The 24,942-nt window shown below is 36.9% G+C and overlaps 3 protein-coding genes and 1 long non-coding RNA gene across 6 annotated transcripts in view; 2 read left to right on the top strand and 2 right to left on the bottom strand.

The window, feature by feature from the left end:
* Positions 1-2,306: 2,306 nt before the first annotated feature.
* LOC103146913 (nuclear distribution protein nudE homolog 1-like) lies at positions 2,307-11,374 on the bottom strand. 2 transcript variants are annotated; one of them, XM_007565020.2, is made up of 9 exons: positions 11,285-11,374; positions 9,368-9,491; positions 7,615-7,768; positions 5,714-5,862; positions 5,362-5,498; positions 4,529-4,753; positions 4,367-4,452; positions 4,081-4,226; positions 2,307-4,010 (listed from the first exon to the last, which is right to left on the bottom strand). In XM_007565020.2, exons 2-9 carry the CDS (start codon positions 9,451-9,453, stop codon positions 3,962-3,964), a joined length of 1,032 nt encoding a protein of 343 aa, XP_007565082.1. In that variant the 5' UTR covers positions 9,454-9,491; positions 11,285-11,374; the 3' UTR covers positions 2,307-3,961. The 2 variants fall into 2 exon arrangements, with proteins under 2 accessions (XP_007565082.1, XP_007565083.1); XM_007565021.2 differs by having other exon boundaries at positions 9,368-9,570; positions 11,285-11,367.
* An 80-nt stretch (positions 11,375-11,454) lies between these two features.
* Positions 11,455-12,663, top strand: LOC107837735 (uncharacterized). Its single transcript, XR_001663784.1, has 2 exons — positions 11,455-12,518; positions 12,604-12,663. It is a non-coding gene; the product is annotated as an uncharacterized LOC107837735 (long non-coding RNA).
* Positions 12,664-13,706: 1,043 nt separating this feature from the next.
* LOC103146912 (mpv17-like protein) lies at positions 13,707-20,121 on the bottom strand. 2 transcript variants are annotated; one of them, XM_016677961.1, is made up of 4 exons: positions 19,278-20,121; positions 17,162-17,232; positions 16,301-16,330; positions 13,707-15,308 (listed from the first exon to the last, which is right to left on the bottom strand). In XM_016677961.1, the coding sequence occupies exons 1-4, from the start codon at positions 19,582-19,584 to the stop codon at positions 15,189-15,191; spliced, it is 528 nt and encodes a 175-aa protein (XP_016533447.1). In that variant the 5' UTR covers positions 19,585-20,121; the 3' UTR covers positions 13,707-15,188. The 2 variants fall into 2 exon arrangements, with proteins under 2 accessions (XP_016533447.1, XP_007565081.1); XM_007565019.2 differs by having other exon boundaries at positions 13,707-15,404; positions 19,278-20,116.
* Positions 20,122-21,262: 1,141 nt separating this feature from the next.
* crlf3 (cytokine receptor-like factor 3) overlaps positions 21,263-24,942 on the top strand; it is a 13,810-nt gene continuing 10,130 nt past the window's right edge. Inside the window, exon 1 of the mRNA XM_007565018.2 lies at positions 21,263-21,383. The gene's annotated coding sequence lies outside the window, so the exon portion shown is untranslated. The remainder of the gene's footprint in view (positions 21,384-24,942) is intronic.

Genomic DNA, 24,942 nt, shown 5'->3' with positions numbered 1-24,942 from the left:
TAGTTTGTCATTAAAATAAACAGTTCCTGGTAAGTTTTTTGGGTCATACAATAATGAAGGAGTTCATGAGATGCTGATTTTTATAAAAAGTTATGGGGGAGAAAAATGTTTTAAGTTTTATTCTAAACCACATCAAATTAATGTAAAATGGCAACTTTCTGCTCAATCTGCTACTTCAGTTCATTTTAAAGTGAATCAAGACTAAAATAAAAGTTGAGACGCATCTGTCAGGCATGAGTTTTATTGCTTTTCTCAGAAACATGAGCAGCAGTGAAAGTAAAAAACATCACATTCATCCTGTGTTAATAAACATACAGTAGAATAAAAAGTTTTCTTCAGTGAAACCAAGATCCTGGAGCTGCAGATTTATTCTTCTCTCCCGTTGAACTCATCTAAAGTTTTAACCAATTTCTGGACGGATCAAAGGTTCTGGTTCAGACTCAACGGGAAAACCTGCGACATTAACCTTTGGTTCATCCTCTGAATTAAACACAAATAAGATCAAGAACCTGTTTATTTCATCTCTATGCTGCACTTCAAAACATTTTGTCACATTAACTATGCGACAAAACCTACATAGCCTCAGTGGGTTTTGTTGGGACTTTATGCAACAGAACAACACAAAGACTGAAAAGTGTGGTGTGCATTTATACATTTAGATAAAATCCAGTACATCCAGAAGTGGCCATCATCAAAAATAATATTTGTTCTATGAGGATTTCCCCAGCTTCATTGAAACAGTCTGGAAAATTTAAAGCAAAACTAAATGTTGACTAAGAGTGTGAATATAAAGTCGCAAGAATGTGCAAACCATAAATTACACTGCAAAAATGCAAAATCTTGGCAAGTATTTTAACTTGTTAGTTAACTGAAACAAAAAAATCTGTATTTTCTCTTCTTTCTTATGCACTTCTTGTTACTGTGCACTATTTTATTTTATATTTGTATCATGTTCGAATAAAATTTCATTTCATTTCATTTCATTTCATTTTGGCCTCGTTTCTAGGAAAATATCGCACTGGAAATAAAACAAAACTAACTTATAATAATAGGAGCTCATTTTAAGTCAATTCATTATTATTGATGGAGTTCTGGTTTCACTGGCAGATTATTTCACTTATTGTGTGGGAAAAGTGTTTTTTTTGTAAGTGAAATAATATGTAGTACTACATATCATTTATGGAAAAACTAGCACTTTTTGCATCAATATTAATGAATTATTGACTTAAAACAAGCCAAAACATCTTGTAGAAACTCCAAGTTTACTAAGATATTTGTATGAGAAACTAGACAAAAGCTGCTTGGTGAGATTTTGTGGTTTTTAGTGTAATATACAATATGTCCTACTTTGTGCTGATCTGATCTTATCAAAACTCATGCAGATATGAAGCAGACTGCAGTAATGCCTTTGTGTGGCTCGTTGTAGGTTATTTTTCAAGTGTCTGACTCGTCTTATTCAGCTCAACACTCGATGTTTCAGGGTGCCAATAAAAACTCACAGATCCAAAACTCACTAACAGAATCTTCCTCTGGAAAACGACGCCTGCTTATTTAAATCAGTTATAATTATTTTTGTACTTTCTCGTAAAAATGAGCGCTTTGTTGCTCCATCAGTAGAATCAGGTTTTGTTTCATTTTTAATAAAACTGCATCTTTTTCAGTTTCCTTCTAAAAATCCCAAGAAATGACTATCTGAATCAAATCCATTTTAAGAAAATTATTCTTTAATATTGATTTTTTTTAAAAGTTCTAGCTCCTCTGGCAGATTATTTCACTTACATCAAGACAGTTTTCTCCTGTTAAAACTGAAATAATCTGTGATTGGAAATAGTCATTTTTCATCAATACCAAGAAATCACAGACTTCAAATAAGCTCCTTTATTTTGCTAAAAAGCTACTTGTAAGTTAGTTTGTCTTATTTCAAGTGCACTAAGATATTTGCACTGGGAACTAAATCAAAATCTTCTAAGTAGGATTGTGTGTTTTTGCAGTGCAGCAGCTCTGTAACTGAAATCCGACCCTGAAAAGGGAAAACGTTTGTCTCCGGCGGCTCGCCCCGTTTGTGTTGTTCTGTGGACAGTGGAGGGCGTGGAGCTGAAGGTTCACGGCGCTTTGCGGACGGGAGCGCTGAGACGATGTGAAACTGGAAGCTCTGCTGTCATATTTCAGAAATTAAAGGGTGAATTCATTCGTTTAAAAACACAAACAGCTCAAACATGAAGGTTTTAGTCTTTTAGTCTAGGTTTTAACTATAATCTAAACTGTTGTTATTCTCCCATTTCCCCTTCAAAAGTACAATGTGCATCAGAAAAGAAGCATTTTATTTTCTTTTGTCCAGTGTCTGTCTTACCAGTTTCCACAAACTGGGCACTTCAGGATAATTTTACATCCTGTTGTGGCCAAATTAGCTAAATTTCCTCCAAATATTTGTGCTTGCTAATACACTAAACATCAACATCCGTTACAAATCTTTACAGTAAATAATTCACACATTCACAGTTGAGGAAAAAAAGTCTATACTACCTATAGTTTTTACACAGCAAATATTTATGACCTTTTTTAAAGTGTATGTTTCTCACTTCTGAAAAGTGCTTGACCAGAGAAAAAGCGGAAATCACCATGGTAACCAGAGAAAAGGCGGGAATCACCATGGTGACCAGAGAAAAGGTGGGAATCACGGTAGTGAGTAGAGAGAGGCAGGAGGAATTTAACATGGCAGTAACAATAAAATAAAATGAAATAAAGACGGTTGAAATCAGCCAATCACAGTCTGGGATACCATTTGAGATGTGCCTTAAAAAAGTGCCTGTAAATGTTGCTATGGCAACCGGACAAAGGGAAAAAAAATGGTGGTCATTAAAATCACCACAGCAACCATTAAAATGAGGGAAACACTATGTTATTTAAGAATCCTTTAAACGTGTATTATTTCCCCCGTTACACCAGATCCAAAACAGGAAAAATCTGATAATTACCATGGCAACTAGGACAAAAAAATAAAAGGAAAACCAAGTCACAAGAGCAACTATAAAAAACAAAAAACGGTCAAAATTCTGATGACAAACAAAAGCTCCAAGAATTTCACCACAAAGGACAGTAACCATAGCCATTCAGCATTCTGCACTAAAATAAATAACGACGGTTGAAAACAGCCAATCACAATCTGGCATACGTTTTTTTTTTTTTAGGTGTGTGTAAAAAAAAAAAAAGAAAAAAAAAGTGTACGTTGCTATGGCAACCGGGCAAGAAATAGTGGCAGAGAACCAACAAAAAAGAATCTAGAAATTACCATGGCAACAACGTTAAAGATAATAAAAAAATTAATCAGAAAGTAAACATAGCAAACCGAAGAAGGCGGGAATCGCTATAGCAACCACTGTGTATCTCGGCTAAAATGATGTGACTGACGAATAACGATTCTTTTCAAACCCGTTTTTTTCCAGTGAGCTTCCTGAAGGCACCAGTTGATGCTGTGCTCTAAGTGTGCATTCCCATCTACAATTATACATCTAGGTCAAAAAGCATAAACTCAGGATGAATAATGAGAAAACTCGAGCTACAGACCAGCAGGTGTTAGCTAGCAAACCGGAAAGATGTGACTTGCTTCCACTTACTTTGAATGGACCAAAGTAAGGTGAACAGAAAAACGTCTCCTTCTAAAATTCAAACATCAGCAGTAAACTTTCACTGTTTTAATCAACTGAGGAGTTTAGCTTCTCATAAAAATATGTCTTCAAATCCAGACTCAGGGAGTCGGAACAAAAAGTCCAGAACAGACGTTCAAGACAAGTGCAAATGCTGAAGAGGAAGTCCTGATAAAAGACGAACTAAACCTCCAGCGTCTCCATCCGTTTAGCCTCAGCTGCTCGGAGTCAGGGCGGTCCGTCAGGTACCGACCGAGTCCAGGTGAGGTTTGGACCATCCTGACCCGCTGAGAGGAGACGGAGAGGTCCGGTTGGGTTCACAGCAGCAGCTTGGATCCTGCACCAAAGTCCAGCCTCTTCACAAGACTACAGGGACAGGAGAGTTAGTGGTTAGCGGTTAGCTGTGGATGTAAATAACCTAGCCAGAGCTGCTCACCCGTTGTTGTAGAGGCCGTTGGTGGGATGGGTCTCTGATGGGTTGGTCTGAGCCGGCGCTGATCCAGATCCTCCGCTGTGGCGTCTGCGGTTCGCCGTCTGCTCGTTGACATAATTCCGACAGGACGCCAGCTTCGACTCCAGGCTCTGGGAAGGAAACGGTGAGGTTTCTCAGTAACCAGGAAGTTTAAGCTCAGGTGAGTTCTGCTGCAAGACAACGACCCAAAGAACAGCAGGAAGTCCAGCTGGAGATAAAGCGGCGCTGTCTGCCCCATGTTGGATCTTACCCCGACTTTCTTCAGCAGCTCACTGACGATGTTCAGAGCAGAGATTCTCGCGGACGTGGTGAGAGGAATCGCAGAGATGTTTTCAGCTGAGAAACAAACCGACCGGTGAAAATATGGACAGAAAATAAATCCAGCTCTAATAAAAGCTAAACTCAGTCTGACCTCTGCTGACGGAGGGCGGCGGCGGGCTGATGACCTCAGAGGAGGCTACAGGTCTGGGCGGAGCCGAGGTTTTATCCTCCATCCTACTGTCTGGGGGGGTGAGGGGCGGGGTCGGAAACCCCGTCGACGACGAAGAGGACGAAGGCTCTTTGACGGAGCTGCTGATGGAAGGCTTCCTGTCCTGTACCTGCTGTTTCTGCTGCACGGCAAGTTCCTGCCGAAGGTCTGTCTCACACACACGTGCACACACACACACACACAGTCAAAAACATTTAAAACCATTTCTGTTCTTTGCAAAACAGCAGTGAGAATCCTAATCTGCTGAATGAACCCATCAGAAGACGCTGAGAGCTAAATAGAGTTAAAGAGTCAAGGACACAGAGAGAGAGAGAGAGAGACAGATCGATCCCAATGGAGGAAAGGGTAACATGCTTGTGCTCAGTGTTTCATAGAAAACCGTATACATCAATTGGTTACACTTTCATGAATAAATTATTTCTGTAGAGTGAAGTAAATACGAACAACAGCATTTTGTTTGAGAAAAAGAAGTCAAACTTGAAAATGTGGAATGTGTCAGATGAAGGTTTCCGTCATTGGATTACTGTAAAACTGAAAACAGCCAAAAATCTGCATAAAACTTACATTGTTACTTTAGAAAAAAAAACGTAAGAGATATGAAAAAGCTGAATCATTTGAAGATAACTTAACATGTTTAAAGTTTCCAGAACAAGCTGAACATTTTGATATCTGCATTACTGAAATCAGATGAAGTAGCTAAACGCACAGAAAATGCAATCTCTCCAAAATAAAAACAAACTTCCTCAGAACTTCACCTCTCGCTTCGTCCTTCAGCCTCTGGACCGACTCCAAGAGATTCTCCTTCTCGTCCAGCTCGCTCTCCAGGAAGGCGTTCCTCTCTATGACGTGGTTCATCCGCTGCTCAAAGTCCTCCAGAGACATGATGGTCGCTCTAGAAAACAGAAGAACGACTCCTTTGTTTAACAAGCATTTAATACAGACAGAGCTGAAGACAGAGACAAAGCTGATGGAAGCTCAAGAAAGAGACATAGGGGAACAGACAGATGAATGGAGAGAAAGGGATGAAGACAAAGGAGAGAGCGAGAGCTGAAGACAGCTGAAGAGCGAGTTTGAAACGTCTCTGTTCTCTATCTAGCTCCTGCTGACCTCTTGGTCCTCTCCAGGTCGTCGTTGGCTTGTTCCAGCTCCCTGATGTACTTGTGGAGCTGATCTCTGACGGCCGCGGTTTCGGCCAGGTCTCCCTCCAGGTTGGAGATTTGTCGACACGCCTCAGAGTGATGTGTCTCGTACTTGTCCTGAATTTGGCAAGAAAAAGAAATGGAGGAAAGGTGAGGCAGAAAGAAGGACCAGAGTCAGATGACGACTCAGCAGATTTACACTCCGGTGCCACAGAAAGTGAAATGAATCAAACGAATGAGCCGCTTCAGGACTGAGTAACAGCGGCATGAAGCTTCAACATGTTACAGAGATAAGAACCGTTACTGCTCCGATAACATCATGTTTGGATCCGAAAGCATCAATCAAAAGCAAAAAGTTGGACATTTTAAAAACCTACTGTGGTCTAAGGAGCAATAAAAATATTTTAACTGTGAAAAAAAATAAACATGATTATAAAACCGGCAGCTTCTTTTACGTAATGTCACTTTATAAGAACAGGATCTTCTAAAAGAGCAGAAAAACAGCCAGGAGGCGTTTCTGATCCTGACTCTGGGCGCTGATTGTACGGAGCTAAATTGGGACCGTAAAGTTTGTTCAAAAGAACAAAATATAAAACTAAGAAGAAAAGAATTTAAAAAATCTGAAATCTGATAGTAGTTTTATACCTTTGTTTTCAGTGTCAAATCATTTTTTAAGTTTCAAAAGTATCTGTCCAGTTTCAATTTATGTTTTTGAGTTTAAAATCTGTTTTTTTTTTTCAAAAATAATTAAAATTTTCAAATGTCCCAGATTTACTTATCACTTTGAAATTTTAATGACAACGTAAAGAGAGAAGGAATTTTGAAAACGCTTCATTTTCAGCTTTTAAATGAGTCGGCAGTTGCAGCTTTTTCTCCTCCAAGTCGGTTTTTAAGTGCAGTGTTCCATACTGCTCAGCCTTTTCTACTTTGTGGCATTTTCTGACCATTTTGTGCAGGAAACCCGAAATTCTGCAGGCAACTGTTTGGACAGCTCAGTGGCAGCACAAGGGGGCCTTGGACTCAATTTCTTGATCCAGATTTATAAAAATGTAATTTTGATGAGTCATACTTGCGTTCTCGATATCTTACATTGTAATTACAGTGTGTGACACTTCAAATTACAAATCCACTGATGTCATCTGAACATCTAGAAAGGAGTTTTGACTCATCAGATTGAAGATGCATCCAATCATCAGCCAGGACAGTCAAAACTCATTGTCAAATTTGGAAATTAATTATTTAGTCAGAAGAAAATAATTATATGTTAAATCGGCCTGCCATACACACAGGTTTTGCATTTTGGTGCTTAATAATGATGACATCATAAAATCTGCTTTTACAGAGACAAAACCCCTGAACTTCCTGTTTGCTGTAACTGTGTTAGTGTGTGTTTGGCTTTCTGCAACAATATGAACAGTAAAGTCAAACATTAACACGTCCACTTTTTAAACTTTTGATCAAAACCCAAAGCTCTGGTTACAGCAAACACGAGTTCAATCTGAACGTATTTCCTAATAAAGCAGCAGCAGCAGCCGCTCTGGGGCGATTATAAACAGATAAAATCAGAAGAGTCGTCGCTGCTCAGCACTGCCATCGCCTCCAGACACAGAGAGGAGGAGGAGGAGGAGCCGTCAGCTGCTTCTTCATCCCTGAATCGATGCTCTGTGAAGGCCGCTCTGCGCTCGGATAAAGCAACCAGAGAAACAAATTCACTGCAGGGAAACCTATTATCAGCTGACGGATATGAAAATCCCCAGTTTGGACCGATTCACTTGACGGTCAGTTGGTTTCATGGAAATTAATGCAACTCCTGCAGGCGTATGCATGTCTGCATGGCAGCCTGCTGCTGAACCCTCCATGCCCGACTACCTTGTAGTTCTCCAGCTCCATGCGCAGACGGTTGTTGGCTGAGAGAAGCTCCCGGTTCCTGGCCTCCAGCTGCTTCAGCTCCGTCTCCAGCTCCACCTCGTAGTCCCGACTCATCTGCTGGAACTCCTGCAGCTCCTCCTGTGCTTCCACCGCACTGAGGACACAAAGACAAACACATCCAAAGGGTTCAGGTTGGGTTTTACTAAACAACAGGACAGATGTGGCTTTAAACTCCTCAAACATATTAGTGCGGAAAACATAAAGGTGTTTTCACAGTCAAAATATCATAATCAGAATTCATTATAAACACATAAAAAACCCTGACAGATTGGATATTTTTGCATGCATAAGTTAATATTTTGTGCCAAAATACATAAACATCAGAAAGTTCCAGGTGAGGAAACAACCTCGTCACAATCAGAGAGAAAGAAGAGCAAACAGTTGGTGCTGGAATGGCTCCTCTGTTCTGCAGGCAGCCATATTGTGAATGGCAATCGCCATGGAAACCGATAAAAGTAATAAAGGAATCTACTTTTATAAAATAAAGTGTTCAGGATTATGTTCAATAACTTTTTATTAATTACTTCTTGGAAAAAAAAAAGTTTTCTTTGGTGTCAAAAAAGTGGACCTTAATGTACATTTTAAAATTTTAAAATATATTTATTTGTTACTGTTATAATTATTGTTAAAAATGATACAAATATTAAAAATAATAGTAAAGAAAATGTGTTAATAATGTTAATATTTCTATTATATTTTATTAGTAGCAGTAGTAGTATTATTAATAGTATTTTATTAATTTATAATAATAATCAGGGCTGAAACAATTAACCAGATTAATCGTTATGAATCGATTATTGAAATAACTGTCAACTAATTTAGTAATCAATAAGTTATTAGTATGCAGACTCAAAACAGGCCATTTGCTGGAAGAACATAATCAGAGTAGCAATTAAGTCAAAACGTACAAAAATATAAACATTTTGGATTTAAGATTAAAAAAAAGAACTTTGTAAATCTGTTCGAACCAAAACTTCTCAAATGGCTGTTTTACCTTCACCTGGTTCAAATTCTGCAAACAAAATCTTTTGATTCAAATGATCAAGTGTTCACTAAAGAAACCTGTTTTACATTTCAGGCAATAAAATGTTTATTTTCATATTTAAAAAGGAACGCTAGTGTTTTTTTAACTGCTTTCAATTTAATGTAATTTATTAATAATAGGTGCCAAAAACATCCTGTGGTTGTTACTAAATTCAGACTTGGGCATGACCATTTAATAAAATTAGAAAAAATAAAAGTAAATTGAACAAAATCCTGTTCTAGTTGCTGAAAAGAAACAAAACCTAGTCTAGAAAAAGATGAATATTAAAATGTGGGACACAGTTTGCTGTTGTTTTCTTTTAAATATAGCAAACCTACAAGACTCTTTTTTGTTTCAACTACACAATAATTGTCTACAGAAATCTGATTGCTTTGCTTATTTCATCAAAATATAATAATAGTTTATTACTTAATGAGCAGATTAAAAAAAGCAACATAGTTTTTGTGATTACAATTATAAAGAAAAATACTAAAACTTTAATGTCCTCCGTTGTAGTTGCAACTTGACAGTTATGGCCCGTGTTACAAAAATTTTGGACATTCCGGATTCAAAGACAAGATAAAGTCGTGTCTTCACTGTTTCATAGATTACGATGCTTCCAGATTAGATAAGGAACAGGTTGGAGTAAAAGATAAAGAGGGAACGAACATCTGCTGGTGCCGGGCCGCCTCCTCCTTCCAGTGCTCCAGCTCTTCCTCCACGGATCCAAACTGAGGCGCTTCCTGGTCCCCCATCTCCAGCGCGGTCACGGCTCACAGCGGGCGCTTCGGTCCTGCACCGACACGCAGAAACAGAAACAGAGACAGAAATACGTGCCTCACTGTTGGTCAACCATTTATGGTTTCTGTATCCTGGAACAGACAAATAACATTTAATGTAACCAACTGCCTTCAGAAGTTACCTAATTAGTGTACATTTGAATTTCTTTAAATGTTTTATTGTTGCAATTGTTGAAATCTTTGATTAGTGTGGTTCATATGTAGAAAATGTTAAGAAAAGCAAATGTTCTTACAGGGCTGAAATTATGAGATTATGATTAATCGATTATTTAAATAATTGTCGATTTAGTAATTGATTAATCCTTAACTACAGCATACAGACTCAGAAAAAAAGGTAATTTGCTGAAAGGACATACAGAGCACTAAATAGGCAAAATAGGCCAGAAAAATATATACATTTTGAATTTAAAATAAAAATGTTTGTAAATATGTTCTACCCAGATCTGCTCAAGTGGCAGTTTTAGCTTCACCTAGTTTAAACTCTGAAAAAATAGAAAAAATAAATTTAAAAAAGAGAGAGCTGAAGTTTCGGCATGCTGATGATAGAAGTATTGCATTTTAGACAATAAAATGTTCATATTCTTATTTTAAAAAGGAATTTAATTATTTTCTAATTAGCATCTTTTAAATGAAAAATCTGCAGAATGAACTCTTTTTTAAATCCGACTAAGCATCTTACAAAACATTTATTTAATTAAATGTGGACATGTTTGAGAAACATAACTAAAAATACATACATTTTAAGTAAATATCAAAGTGTAGAGTGATGGTTTTATACAGAACCGTAACACAAAATATGTTTTTTAGTTAATTTGCCAAAAAAGAAAAATAAAATAAACATTCTTTTGAAATCAATATTAATTTGTGTAATGGAGTAGAAACACTCCAATGTATACTTTCAAATACTAAATTTTGAATAAATTAGATGTGTACACGTTAAAATGTGACAAGGTAGTATTATACAGGTTTGAAAAAAAAAACAAATCAAATGGTTATTTTGTAAACAATTTTATCTTTTGTTTGAATATTTTAAACAGTAAAAGGCATTTAGCTTCATTTTCTATAATCGTTATTATAGAATTGTCCCTGTTTTCCCATTTTTACATACTAAATGTAAATTAAATACATAACTGATAATGTAATATTTTTTGTATTAGTAGCAAACTAGTGAAGGCTTGTGTCTGTAACCGAAAACAGATCAGTTTTAGTAAATATGTCTCATTTTTGCCTGGTACTATCAGCAAAAGACCATTTCATTAACTATTCATACGTGGCTTTTCATTTACGGGTTAAGAAAACGCCCAAAACAAACCTGGAATGTTTTGACAACCAAACTTTCTTTCATTGTGGAACATTTATTACTTATTTACATTTGAATCAAACAAATAGAGTTCCGATACAAAGACTGACGCAAGGGTCTAAAAAACGGAACTAACAGAAGACCGAGCTAAACATAACTTCACACCCAGCCTGTTGTTTATGGTAACTAACCTCAACTCTTCGAAATGCGTTTAAAGCCCGAGTATTATCTATAAAACTATGGAAAGCATAACAGAAAAGTTGAAGGAGTAAAACTAAAGTTACCGCTAGCTGATTCGGCTAACGGAGTTTAACCGTTTAAATCCCAGCTGAGACCAACATTTGACCCGTTTGCCTCTTAAACTCTACATTATCAAACTAAAACTTCAGCCCAAACCTCATAGAAAAGTCATTTTCGCTATAAACCAGGAGTTCGGTAAAACTTTCGCACAAATCGATGGATTTAGACAAATTTAAACAGACTTACCTTGAGTTGGAAGTCAGAAAGTTACTCGCCGCTTCGGGAAGGCGTCGAACAATAAAAGTTGCCATTCATATTGTTCACGTCAACTGGCCAATCACCAATTAGGTGACGTTCTTGTTCTTTGTCGCTATTGGACGCTCAGAGCTATGGGCGGGCTACAGGGGTGACAATCCAATCAGAGTAGTGGGAAAAGACTGCGGGGTGTTCGCATTAATTCACACAGTTAGAAATTTCGACGGCTTGCCACACGGTGGTGCTGCTTTCACGTGTAGTAGGAAAACGTATAAACAATACTTGGAAAAATGTTTGCTATGTTTTTCTAGAAATCAAAAGAAAATATATTCAAAATTAGATGAAACCCAAAGGAAAGAAGCTTAGTTCCAAATAACTAAAATGAAATTATGTCAGACTTGAATAGTGCTTAAGTAGGATACTCAAAAATACTCATTCATTAAATCAATCATTTATTTTAAAACATTTTAAAACAGTGCTCATGTTTTCAGTCGGTTTGCATTGTATATCCACAATAAATTGAGACTAATGTTTCCAAGTCTGGCTTTAAAAAACAGTATCCTTGATTGTGATGGAGATGTTCACTTCCTGTTGGTGGGGTCAGAGGTGAATTTGGGTCAGCTGTGTCTTTTCCTGTGGGATTAGACGGGCGTATCTGATCCCAGTTAATCCACATGAGGCATCACCACTCACAAACGCCAGTCCACCAGTCCTGTCTGTCCCTGCCTCATATCTGGGCTGCATGTTTTTCGCATTGAGTCAGCTCCTACAGTGGATTACAGCCATGAGTCCTTGACCTTCACTGATACCAAAGGGATTTCTTTTAAAGACATTGTTCTGTAGGTTAATAAGCTACTACATTTATATGTTTTGCAAGTGATCTCAATGCTAACATTTGGTTTGCTTGGCTGAGCATTTAGTAGTGTAGCTGCTGTCAAGACAACTGCATCTGGTTTATTTTTTGTTGTTTGTTGTTGTTTAGTTTAAAGTGGCAGTAGTTAGATTTTATTTAATGTGAAACATTAAGTTTAACTGTGGGGTAATTTTATTGAATTTATGTTAAGTGTACATTCAAATGTGGAGGGGGAACTTTTGTTTTTTTCCGCGGACCATGTGTTGCCCAGGGAAGCATTGGCTGGCGCACTTAGAGCCACATGGGGCATTCAAGCTGAAGAAGCTGTAAGAAATTAAGCTTTATTCCTCTGGAGTGAATGCGGCTAATGAGGTAAAGTTTTGTTTATTTGTATCTGTTATTTATGTAAATACACCATTTATTGTGAACTGATTTAGGTTTGTGTTGCCTTTTGTAGTTCTGACGGCATTTTTGGGGGACTTTGAAAGACGTGTCCACAATAAATGGCTGTTGAAAACCAAAAACTGCGTTAAGCTTTGATTTAACTCGAGAGGAGTAACAAGTAGTGCAACAAATTTTAATAGGTAACATCTCCATCATAGCAACTTTTAACACGATTTATTATATAAAATTACTTTATTGATCCCAAGGGTAAAATAAATGTTGTAACTCATATTAATTAAAATCCGTCAAAGAGCACGCACGGTGTCCGAGCCCCAAATTCTCGGTCCAATAAAATTGTCTGTCTGCCGTTTCTCTCTGTGTGTAAGTCTCTACAGATTGAAATGGCCGTTGGCAGGAAAGACCTCTTGTAGCAGTCTGTAAGTGAATTTGAAGAAGCCTCTGACTGAAGATACTTTGTTTTCCCAAGATAGTCTCATGAAGAGGATGGCAAGGGTTTTCCATACCTGTTGAATTTCTTCATTCTCTCTTTCCTCTGCTCTCTTGCAAAATTACAATACAGGAATTCTGATTGATTTTGGATTTTCCCTCCCCCTTTCTAAAAAAAAAAACCTAGTATCTATTACTATAATACACTTACTGTGTATTATTTAAGTTGTATTTTTTTAAACATCCCAGATGTTTCTGTGTGTTTCTACTATATACATATTTATTTTTATTTAAATATATATATTTTTTTATTGTACTGGAATGAGAAAGATTACAATGTTTTGAGTTGCTGTTTTTAAAATTTTGCTGCAATGACAGTAAATAAAAAAAAAACAGTAACCATGGTAAGCGTAACCATGGCAACTGTAGAAATTCCATGTTGAAATACAAGGAAGCTCCTCCCCTTTTCTGAAGAGACTAGTAACCATGGTGATTGCATAACTGAGACGTTCACTCAGTGCCCTTAAATCCCCAGATTGAAATGCAACAAGAACAGCCGACGAAGAAGACGATCTGTCCTGGAAAGCTAGCCGCTTGTTGACGTTGACAGTTTTAACTTGTTTTAGGATCAATTCCGCCATCTTGACAGCATGACAATCTACTTTCAGGTGGCTTAGCGCAGACACAATTTCATCAAATCTCATCGCGACATAATGCCCGGAGCAGGAAGCTGTTGGACCGGTTTATTGGTTACAGGTTACAGTTTCCCTTGAAAAGGAGATAATGAGACAATAATAATAAAATAAATAAATACCCGTCCAATTTTACCCGTATGTTTTCCTTTCTGCTAGAATTCAGCAACAAAAACCAGTCTTTGAGTCTGGCTCAGGTAAGAACACAATAAGGTATATGGGCTGATGGCAACCAGTCAGACGGTTCAAGTAATAAGGTAGAGTAGCTTCAGATTTCTACAGAAACGGGGGAACTCAGTGTTTGTAGCTGATACATTTGTAGTTTACATTGCAAATAATGGTGAATTACATGATTGCTGTTTTTTGATTTTGTTTTTTACTTCAAACTGGACAGTTAGTTCACAAAGTGTTCAGTTTTGACCAGAAATATGGGTGAAAAGCCACAGTTTTGTGGTTAAATAAGTAGTTAGACTTAAAGGGAGTTTAATGGGCTAAAAGTCAAAATAAAGAGGAATAGGATGTAAATAAAGGATACTGGGTCTCATTTGGTATTATGACTACTTTTTTACTTTCTGGCATTATAAAGTGATTGCTTTGTTTTATAACACTAAACAGGTTATAACAGATTGAATGCATCCAAGTGACTTTATACAAAGACCCCACTGAATTTGACTATATATTTCTGTTTTTAAAGCATGAGTAAAACTCATGCTGATTTACTCATAAACCTAACTTAATTAGTATATATTTGTTTTATTTTAAGTGAATGTGGCTGTTTTATATTTTAAGTTTATCAGCAAATCACAGAAAAGATTTTTACACACCTAAAAATCTGCGGTTGGTTAGATCTTTTAACATTTTTTCAAATCCACATTTATCCTTCATGGCCTGTAATCTGCTTTATTCATTGATTATTAACAAATAATCTCCCAATCCTACTTTGAATTCATGAGTATTTTCTGATTTCTGCTTACATTTTCTAAGGTTCTTCATACTTTCCAGATAAAAAACGGATTTTCAAGCATTAAGTTTGTGATCCATGACACAAACTAGAATTTAATCACATGTTTGATGGATTACTGCAGATTATGGCAGTCACATCACCGGGTAAAGGCACAGCTGGTGAAAAACAGAAACTATTAAGCCTTAGAGTTTTTAATTGCGCCCAATTTGTCATTTTGGTTCCCTAGCAGTAAACTCCAATTATTAGACTAAAACCTAATTTCTGGATCAAAGTGTTTGGACATTTTCCCTCATTTGGTCTAAATCGAATCTACTTATGGATTTTTCTGGCTGCCTTATCATAATTCTGCCATTTGCCTTTGTTTTTTTTTAGCTGCCTGACACCAATTTTACTCAATAAACAGTTTTATTTCTCGACATTCCAGTGGCTCTGTCAGTCCATAAATGGGTTCCTCAATAACTTCTTGGAGTTTAATAAAGCTGAAGTCTTATCAGACACTTCCTGTCTGATTTGTTGCTGCATGTGTGCATTTGAGACGGATATAGACGGAAAAATTCAGTTTTCCCTCTGAATTTTATGCCTCTTCCGGGCCAGCCGAGCCTCACGCATCTCCTCTAGAGTTTTCCGGGGGTCCATGATGAAGGCCAGGGCCACGGTGGCGGTGCCGTCGCCGTCCTGCCGGGAGAAACACAGGAAGGAGGCCCAGAGGAAGGCGCAGCAGCCCATGAAGGCGGTCCGCATGTGCAGCGGCATCAGGACAAAGTTCAGAAACTGGAGACGCCATTTAAAGAGAAAAGCGTTAATGAAGTCTAAAATTATCAACTTTTAGGTTTAATACTATTGAGCTAATAAAAAACTAAGATTGTACTGAGTTAACCTTCAATTAAAGATTTTTCAATATCTGACTGAGTTCAACTGCATTGTGATTGTCGATTAGTAGAAATGAGTAAAGTTCCCAAAAACTGTATTAAAATAATAGTAGCACTACTTTAAAACATTAATACTTAAGTAAAAGTAAATTTGGTAAAAAAAATAAAAAAAAACCTTTGCAAGGAACTGATCAGAACATCTGACTTATGTAATAAAGGTTTAAAATTGTTAATTTTCAACTTTATTATCTAAACATTTTTTAGGTTCAGCTAATAAAAACAAGGATTTTATTGTATTAACCTTAACACAATAACCATAATTAAATTCAATATCTGACTGATATCTGTTTTTAAAGCAAACTCAAGAAGTGAAAGCTGTAAAAAGTACATATAAAATACTCTGGATCATTACTGTTGGTCAGTAGAAGTGGGTAAAGTATCCAGTACTACAGTAAGAGTAGTACTACTTTATTATAGTACACTCAAGTAAAAGTTTGCAAAAAAAATAATTATTTGGTAAAATAAAAAGCTACTCAAGTAGAGTAACTGATCATAACATCTAAAAGGTTGTAATCAGATGTAAAAAATATAAAATTAGCAAATTCTCTTATTTTAAAGACGAATACAAATAACTACCATAATTACAAAATAACACATTTTTAGCAACAGACAGTTTTTTATATAAAATTTAAACTACTAAATACATATAAATAAAATAAACCTAAACCATTTCAGTTTTCTTATGCAACTGCTTATGAATTAATAAAACAAAATAAAATGTAGTATCTTAATAGTTACCTGCATAAAGGGCCAGTACATGAGTCCAGTCTGGAAAAAAATGGTAAAAATTCTTATAAATTAAAATCTTGCAATAATCTCAGTTGATACAATCTCTGGTCAAATATTTTTTACTTAATAAAAACACAAGAGAGTAAAGCTTCAGCCATATTATAGAAAAAATATAAAATTGCTGATTTATTTTTTATTTCTATGTAAATTAATTTTAAGTAAAGAAAAAGGGAAAATTAGAGAATTAATTCCAGTTTTTGGGAGTTTGCTGCAGCTGAAATCAAATATGTGTTGGCATGTATTTGTATTATTATTGTTTGTATTTATCTCATTTTTCAAATCAAACTTAATTTTATTCCTTGTTTAATCATTTATCTGCCTGCGATGTTGTGAAGTTTGCTGTCATCTGAGGTTTCTGTAAATGTGCTAAATAAGTTTTAATTTGACTTGACTAAAGTCAGAAGTTTACATACACCCCAGATAAAAAGCCAAAAGGCCAATCAGAGAGGAAGAAGCCAAAACATTTGACCCAATCCATGCAGTTTAAAAACAATGCTAGAAAATCCTGCGGACATTTGTAAACTTCTGGCTTTCTGATCAGATGAGTTTTTGTTTTTACAGATTTTTACATGATCAGCAGCTAAATGAAGTGCTGCTGTCCTGGATTATGTAACTGCATGCTAACGGGTCGCTAATCTGCGCCAGGATCTCTCCTCCACTGACATTATTATCCGCTGCCTGGTTTGCCCTGCACACTGCGCATCATTAGCAGCACACGGGCGATGTAGGTTAATCTGGCTGCCGGCTGCTAGCGATGTGACCATGTGAGGAAGAGAGGAGGAAGAGGAAGGTGACTTTCTCATATTTTACCCTCCAGGTGTTAAAGAATTTCTCCCTCCAGTCTTCCAGGATGTCTTCCTTTCCTTCCAGGAAGCTCACACCTGCAGGACAGAAGAAAGATTCAGATTACAGCCGATATTACAAATAAAATGTACAGCTTTTTCATGTCAGACTCCAGACCTACAGAGCCTAAAGGGATAAAAAAAATTAAAGAATACATTTTCTCCTGCGCACCAGATAGCATGGTAGTGTGTTAGGGTCATTATAGGTCAGTGGTGCCCAAAGTGGGTCCCTGAGGGCCTGCAGGTTTTAGTTCTCTCCCTGGTGGAAGCAACAACCTCCTCAGCAGGTCCATGTTCTTCTAACGAGCCATGATTTGATCCAGGTGTGTTAAACCAGGGAGAGAACTAAAACATCCAGGATGCCGGCCCTGAGGGACCCACTTTAGGCTCCACTGCTGTAGGTAGAAAAGCAAGGTAAGTTCTGCCAAAAAACTCAGACATTTTTAGATTGATCTCAGGAATTAAAAAAATCTGAGCTACAGAAGTGGAAAATTTGCAAAGATAAATAAATAAATAATCAGAAATTAGAAGAAAAATAAACTTTGCGATTTCTGAGCTTCAATTTTTTTAGCTGTTGACAATTTGCTAAAATAACATTTTGATTTTTGGAAATTTGACAACAATTTTAAACAAAATAGTTCCTAGTTTTTTGTGTTTGCTTTTGTTTCTTTGCAGAAAATTTATGAGATTTATCTAAAACATTTTTTAGCATTTTTTCCCAGCAAATTTATGACTTTTGAAACTCAGAAATGTCCTTGTTATTTTTTCATTTTATTTTTTTTCAAGAAAATCCATATTTCAAAAAATGAAATCTTCAAAAACCAAAAATTTGATGAGGGGAGAGAAACTGGCCTCAAGTAAATCAATGGGAGGTTTAGTGGAAGGAAAAACTGTGTAGTAGAAAAAGGTGCTTAAGCAATGTAGCTCCAGCTTTGAAAGAGGATTGTGAAGCAAAATATATTCAAGATGTTAAGGGAGCATTAGAAGATGCTGACTGCACACGCAGATGGGTCCAGGATCATCTGGGCTGAGGAGAACCAGAACCAGACCGATGCTGTTATGTGTCTCTCTGTATGTTATTAATATATTTAACACATATTTTAATTTCATTTTTAAAAATTAAATTACAGAAATAAACTGTACTTAAAAACATAATCTGTCCTTGATTTCTTCCTTCCACTTAACTTTTCATTATGTCATTTGATTCAGCACTTCTGTGGATTAACCTCCTTGGGTTTTCTAACATATGTGTTTTAAATGTTAGGTAAAACATAAATGTTAAGGTCACATAAAAAGTTATGTTATACAACTTTTCTGGAAAAGTGGCTTTGGGATTTTCTGTCCATAATCATCAAATATTTACACACACACACACACACACACACACACACACACACACACACACACACACCTGTTGATATGTGTCTCTGTCAGTGTTAATAAATTTAACATGAGTTTCAGTTTGTAAGACTGAATTACAGAAATAAACTGTACTCTTGAAACATAAATCCATTCTATCTGTGATTTCTTCCTTCCACTTAACCTTCCAATCCAACTTATTCTGTGGGTTAACCTCCTTGCATTACCTCACATTTATGTTTTAAAAACATGTTTATTATTAGTAATGGTCTTATGTAATACATCTTTTCTGGAGAAGAGGATTTGTGTCAGTTACTTTCCATAATCATCATCATCATCATCATCATCATCATCATCATCATCATCAACAACAACAACAACAACAAAAACAGTTGAAATGTTTCCATCTGTGTGGTATTAATATACACAAAACACACAAGTTTAATTTTTTAATCTCTCCCTGATGTTTTCCTTCCACTTGACTTTCCAACTAACCCAATTTCTTCTGTGGGTTAATTTCCTTGCGTTATCAAAGTTGTGTTTTTAAGACATTATTTTTTATATTACTGGATATATCTTTTTTTTAACAAATATATCCAAAATATCTCAGTTTGGACGCAATTTGCTGTATGTAAAACATACTTTCCTATTTATTTTAATTAAATTACCATAATAAATAATATTTTTCATCATGCTTGACTGATTCAGATGCGCCTGTTCCTCACCTGTGTAGAAGACGCTGGTGGCCAAAGGTGACGCAAAGCTTTGGTCCAGCAGCAGTTTGCGGAAAACCATCCCTGCGGATTTTCCGGGGAAGCGTTTCTCCAGAGCGCGCAGCCAGAAGTAGTTAAAGTTTCCCTGGAAGGTGATGGCCACGATGGCCACGTTGCGGGTGTGTTTCCAGTCGATGCGCTCTCTGTGCGCAATCAGCTGATGCGCCAAATCCCCGCCGGCGAACAGGCAACCGTACAGGGTGACGTTGGCCAGCCAGGGGAAGCGCTTTGCGGCTTCTTTCAGAACAACTTTCCTCATTTTGGCGCTCTCTTGCCAGATTCAGTTCAGTAAAAAAGGCGCAAACATAGCAGCGGACTTCATCCAGTTTACATACCGTGGCGTCCCCGGCTGACGGTCAGGACGCAATCCATCTGTGCGCGGAAATCTGCGAGGATTATAGCCGAAGTTTCCACCGGAAGCAGGAATATCATTCATTATAAGCTGGTGGTAAACTCAGATTTCTGTTAACAGCACATCCTCTGCGTAATTCAGCCGGAATATCTGCGTAAAATCCGCTATGAAAGCCTCACATGGAGATATTACAGTCTTACCTGCATCAATTAAACCCCTAAAAGTGACTAAAATCTTATTTCCTAACTGTATCCAGGAAGATAAAATAAATCTACATCAGCGTTGGTTCATCTCTGACTGTTTCCGGTCGAGTCAGGTGCACAAATCCTGTGGGTCAAGCTGTAATCTGAGGGATTGTCCCGGTCCATTCAGGGAAGCGCCTAACTGCGTCACCGGGATCAGTTTGCGCAGCTTTGAGAGCCTAAAGGTGGTCAAATCAGAGGCACAACAGCCTTCAAATTATAAAAAAAAGAAAGAAAAAGAAAATTAAGGCTGCCGCAAACAATTGTTTTAATAATCGAGCATTCTGACGATTAATCGAATTAAAATTGGTACATTCATCAGATTTTTCATTTAAAAACTTAAGCTTATTTTGTACAATATTAGAAATACATAAACATGCAAATAAGCAAATGATTTAACTAATTTAAAAAAATAAGTTCTATGTACATATTTACAGACAAAAGATTTTTATTTTTCATCTTAAGTGCAAAATACACATACTTTTCTACACTCTTGGCTTGTTGTTTTTTCATCAAATGCTATGTTTCACAGTCTGTATATTCTCATTAAAGATTAAATAATTACTAAATTAGTTGATTATTATTTCAGTAATAAATTAATCACAACACTTGTTGGAATTAGTGGGGCTGAAGGAATAGAAATGCACATCTCACACTTCAGATTTTTATTCGAAGAAATGTTGGAAAGATACTTTTTTATTTGTTTTGATTGAGGGAATTTAAAGATAAATTACATTCACCGTGAACCGCTAGAGGGCGCTGGCTACTAATAAATCCCAGCTGTGCTTTCAGGAAGTTTATTTCGTACTGCCCAAGTTGAACCTATTTCCTCCTCATTGCTTCAAAGCAAACATACATTTTACAAACATAATTAATTGGTTGGTTTGTAAATCACACAAATTTTAAAAACAATATATTACTATATCGTTTACTTTTACATGTTTGTATTTTTACTGTAATTTTACAAGATACTTTATAAAATTTAACTAAACTAATGAGGTTTGTACATGTGGTACGCTGTTGCTATGACCAAATAATAGCCGTTATAAAGTCAAAACCTAAGATAACTGCAACCAGTTTATCCCGCCTAAATATGAGATTAAGACACTTTTCAAACTACCTTTTGTGTATATATAACTAAACAACCTAAAGCAATATTAATATTAATTTAAAAACCTTATCGAAAATAAATTTGGCCTTTTATCAACTTATTTCATCAGCTCCAGTTTACTCACAGGGACCGTTTCTTTAAGGCGGGCAGAATTCATCATCTCGTAATTTAATTGGCTGGAATTTCGGTCACTTTGAAGGATCTAGTTTCTGATTGGTTGACTCTCTGAAAGCCTCGGAAGTGTCATTTTTGGACTTGGGCTAAACTTCGGCATATGTGGAGCGGCGCATCGGCGACTCCGAGCTGATCGTTGACAGTTAGGATTAAATGGCGGCCAGAAAACACTGAAACAGGTTGGTTTTGATTTTCTTTTTGTTTCAGAATGGGGTGCATCACCGCAGCTGTTGTTTTCCTCCGGACTTAATGGAGATGTTGTGCTTGCTCTCTCAGCCATGAGCCGAGTTTCATTGTCTTTTTGACCAAAACAAACTAACCTGATCTAAGCTAGTTACTGACCAAATTTTCTATCAAAGAGACTTTATTTTTATTCTGCAGCACAGATTTAGATCAAAATGCTTTCTTTTAATCTCATTTGGGGGTGAAACATCTCAACTTTTTAGCGAGCACGGTGCTGAAGTTCGTTTGTGATTTGGTGCTTCCGATTGAGTAAAGGGCTATTTCACAGTTTTTAAATAATCAGCTGTAGTTCAAAGATCAAATATGAACTTTATTATTGTAAACTGAATTCATATTCTATAAATCGAAATAAAACTATTATTATGTTGTGGACGTTCAAAATTAAACATTTTTCTGGTATTATAGCTGTTTAGACCAGAATTAGCAGAGTGATGCTTGGAAATTAGTGTTGAGACTGGTCATACATTGAATTATTCTAGGCTGAAAATATGATCTTTAAGTGAATTTGGTGACTTGTAAATTGTCTCAAAATAACAGTTTTCAATGTGAATATAATAATTTTTTATGTATCTAGTTTGACTCAAGCAAGTTAATTTTCTAGAAGGATAGCAATAATACTGCACATACTGCAGTATAATAAAGGCTTGATAATGGTAAACAAATGTTGAATAATTCAGTTATTATTTGACTATTTCAAGTAGTTCAGATTTTCAAGGGTTTATTAGGATTGCCCTTTAAATCAGGATCAGATACAGAATTTCACTCAGGTGCGGAATCAGATGCCAACTTCAGATCATCGCATCGTGTTTTTCCATTATAGCTTAAAAAGTAGTGCATTTATTTAAGACTAATTTTGTTGCTAAGTGAACAGATTGTGTGCCGAATTTTTATGAACACATTATTTAAAATAAATATTAGTTGTGTTAGCATAGGGTGCCACTACTTGCTGAGAGTGGTGCAAAATTAAAAATGCCCAATTTTCTAATGGAATTATGTTCTCTCCGTTTAAGAAAAGGCACCTTTTGAGGTTTACATGAGACAAATGAGGTGCTGTTGAGCTTTAATGTCCTGATCTGAGCGTGGTGGATGGAGGGTTAACTTCACAAATAAGTACAGAAATAAGGAAGTCATTCTGATCGAGTTTAGACATGTTCTCGTGTTATAGTTTCGTCATTGCTGTGCTCTAATAATAATTGTGAGAGTTTGCAGCAGAGTGCTTCTCATAACTCTCCTGTTAGTCAGAGCTTATGCATTTTGTTAAAGGCATGCAGGAGCTGCAGAAAAGACACAAAAACAACAGATAAATTATGGAAGCCATGAAACGAGTTGCAGACTGACCTAAATACTCTGCTGAAAATTTACTCCGTTTACTCCAACAGATGAAACAGAAACCTTTATCCACTTGTTTCTTGTCATCTTTGCATCACGAACACACATAAAAGGTGTTCTGTGAAATGAAAACAAGCCTGAGTTTCTAAGCAGACAAAGAGAGGAGCAGCACATTGTGCAGAGGGTGTATAATTTCAGCTCTTGTTCCTCTGAACGCACTCTGTCAGGAGAAAGAAGCGACAGAACAGTAGTGGGTGTTGTTTATGTCAAAGCCACTGAGCGAGTGCATGCCTGCATATTTCTTTAACCCCATATTTGCATTCTTATGAATGTAAACACAGATACAGTGCGAGCTTATTCAGATGCAGAGATGGTTCATTTAGCTTTATTTTGGGACACATTTTTAAAATATTGCAAATACAAACACCTTTCTAAAAGAAACAAAGCATTCGAACCGAACCAGAGTTCACTTCAACCAAACTCAGACCGAGGTTCATTACACATTCACCTCCTAAAGCGAACCTTTCTAGACAAGCCAACCGCAGTTTGATTAAATCAGATTAAACAGGACCGGTGTGAATGAATCCTTGTGAAATCTCATTCTTTTGGTCACAACCCAAAGCACATGCACTTAAGTGAAGGAGAAACGCAGATCAGTCAGTAAATCAGGAGCTTTGCCTTTCTGTTCAAATCTCTCTTCTCCACGATAAACGGGATCAAACGCCACACCGATCCATCTATCGACCCGAGATACGTAAACTCCTCCAGTTTGGGTGGCAGGCCTTCGTTTTCAACCCGAAAATGAAGGCTTTCTGTTGTTTTCTAGCTCAAGGCCTGGATTTCTAGCTCAAGACCTGGATTTTGAGATACTGATTCACTGCTGCTAACCGCTACAGAACTGTGTTATTTCCAAAAAGAGCCGATGTTGAGTCCAGACACCTTTGTGTTTTGGACCAGAATCTCCTCCAAGCCAGATTCTAACAGAGGAAGAGTTTTTTGCATCCAAGAGTTGATTCAGTCATGATTGATTGGATGTGTTGGTCAACTGCGCCATTTTGACCTGAGAAACTCCATCCATAATCTTCATCCATAATCTCCAAAATCAGCAACACACACAGCCTTATTCTGTTGCTGATTGGTTGGACCGCTTTTCAGCTGGTTTTGAAGATGCATGAATGACACGTGTTCTACAGGAGACTTTGCAGACTTTAAAAGGTGAAGTTTGATGCTGCCTGGTGACTTCCTCTTCAGACGCTGTAAAGGAAGCGCGGCCGACCGCAGCGCAGAGCCAGGCAGAGTCGCTGCTTTCACTTCTGATGATGTGAAACCAGCAGGAGAGGCGATGAAGCGGTTTGAAACTCCACCTGGTGGTTTTCCATCAATGTTCAATGCCGTCGATTCATCTAGAGATTTTTGCCTGTTGATGGTTTAAAATCAAGTTTTCATTCAGTTTCTGAGGTTTTTGCTGGATTTTATTTTCTCGCATTTTTCACAGATTTCCTTTAAAAACATCAAAGATGTCAGGCTGCCTTCCTGCTCACAATGCTGAGTAATTGTTCCTGATTTTTAAAGCTCTAACAGTTATTGACGTTACTTTGTTCCACGTTTTATCATTTTCTGCACAGCCTGTGACTTTGGCATTAACACGAAGCCAAAATAACCAAATAGATTATTTCTGTGACCTTTGATAATGATTTAAAGTTCACAGGAAGCGCTTCATTAACCGACTTTCAGTCTGCAAACTGTAGTCCAGACTGGAAAAGTTTGTTGTGTAAATTTATCACGGTGACTTTAGCAATTGTTACATAAATACCTGCTGAAGTGGCTTTTAAGCGACTGGTGGGTTAGTAGTAGCCAGGTGAAACAGGAAGTGGTTTTGTTGTTGGTACAAACGAGTCAAAATGTTCTGCAGGTTGTTTTTCTCTGGTATATGATGCAGGTCGTTAGAATTCAGATTAAAGACTCAGGATAAGATTTAAAAGATGTTTCTCATCTCCATAGCAACAACAGAAGCATTTCCACAAGAAGTGAAGAATTTTAGAGCAGAGGAAAATCCCTGAGTTCATCGACCGAATCATTACCTCGATGGATGGATGGATGGATGGATGGTTTTATGGTTGGATGGTTGGATAGATGGATGGATGGATGGTTTTATGGTTGGATGGT

This window comes from Poecilia formosa, unplaced genomic scaffold, assembly GCF_000485575.1.
Source record: "Poecilia formosa unplaced genomic scaffold, Poecilia_formosa-5.1.2 Scaffold170, whole genome shotgun sequence".
In the NCBI taxonomy this organism is placed as follows: Eukaryota; Metazoa; Chordata; class Actinopteri; order Cyprinodontiformes; family Poeciliidae; genus Poecilia; species Poecilia formosa.
The sequence above is the reverse complement of the archived record's forward strand: the minus strand, read 5'-3'. Positions and strand labels throughout refer to the sequence as shown.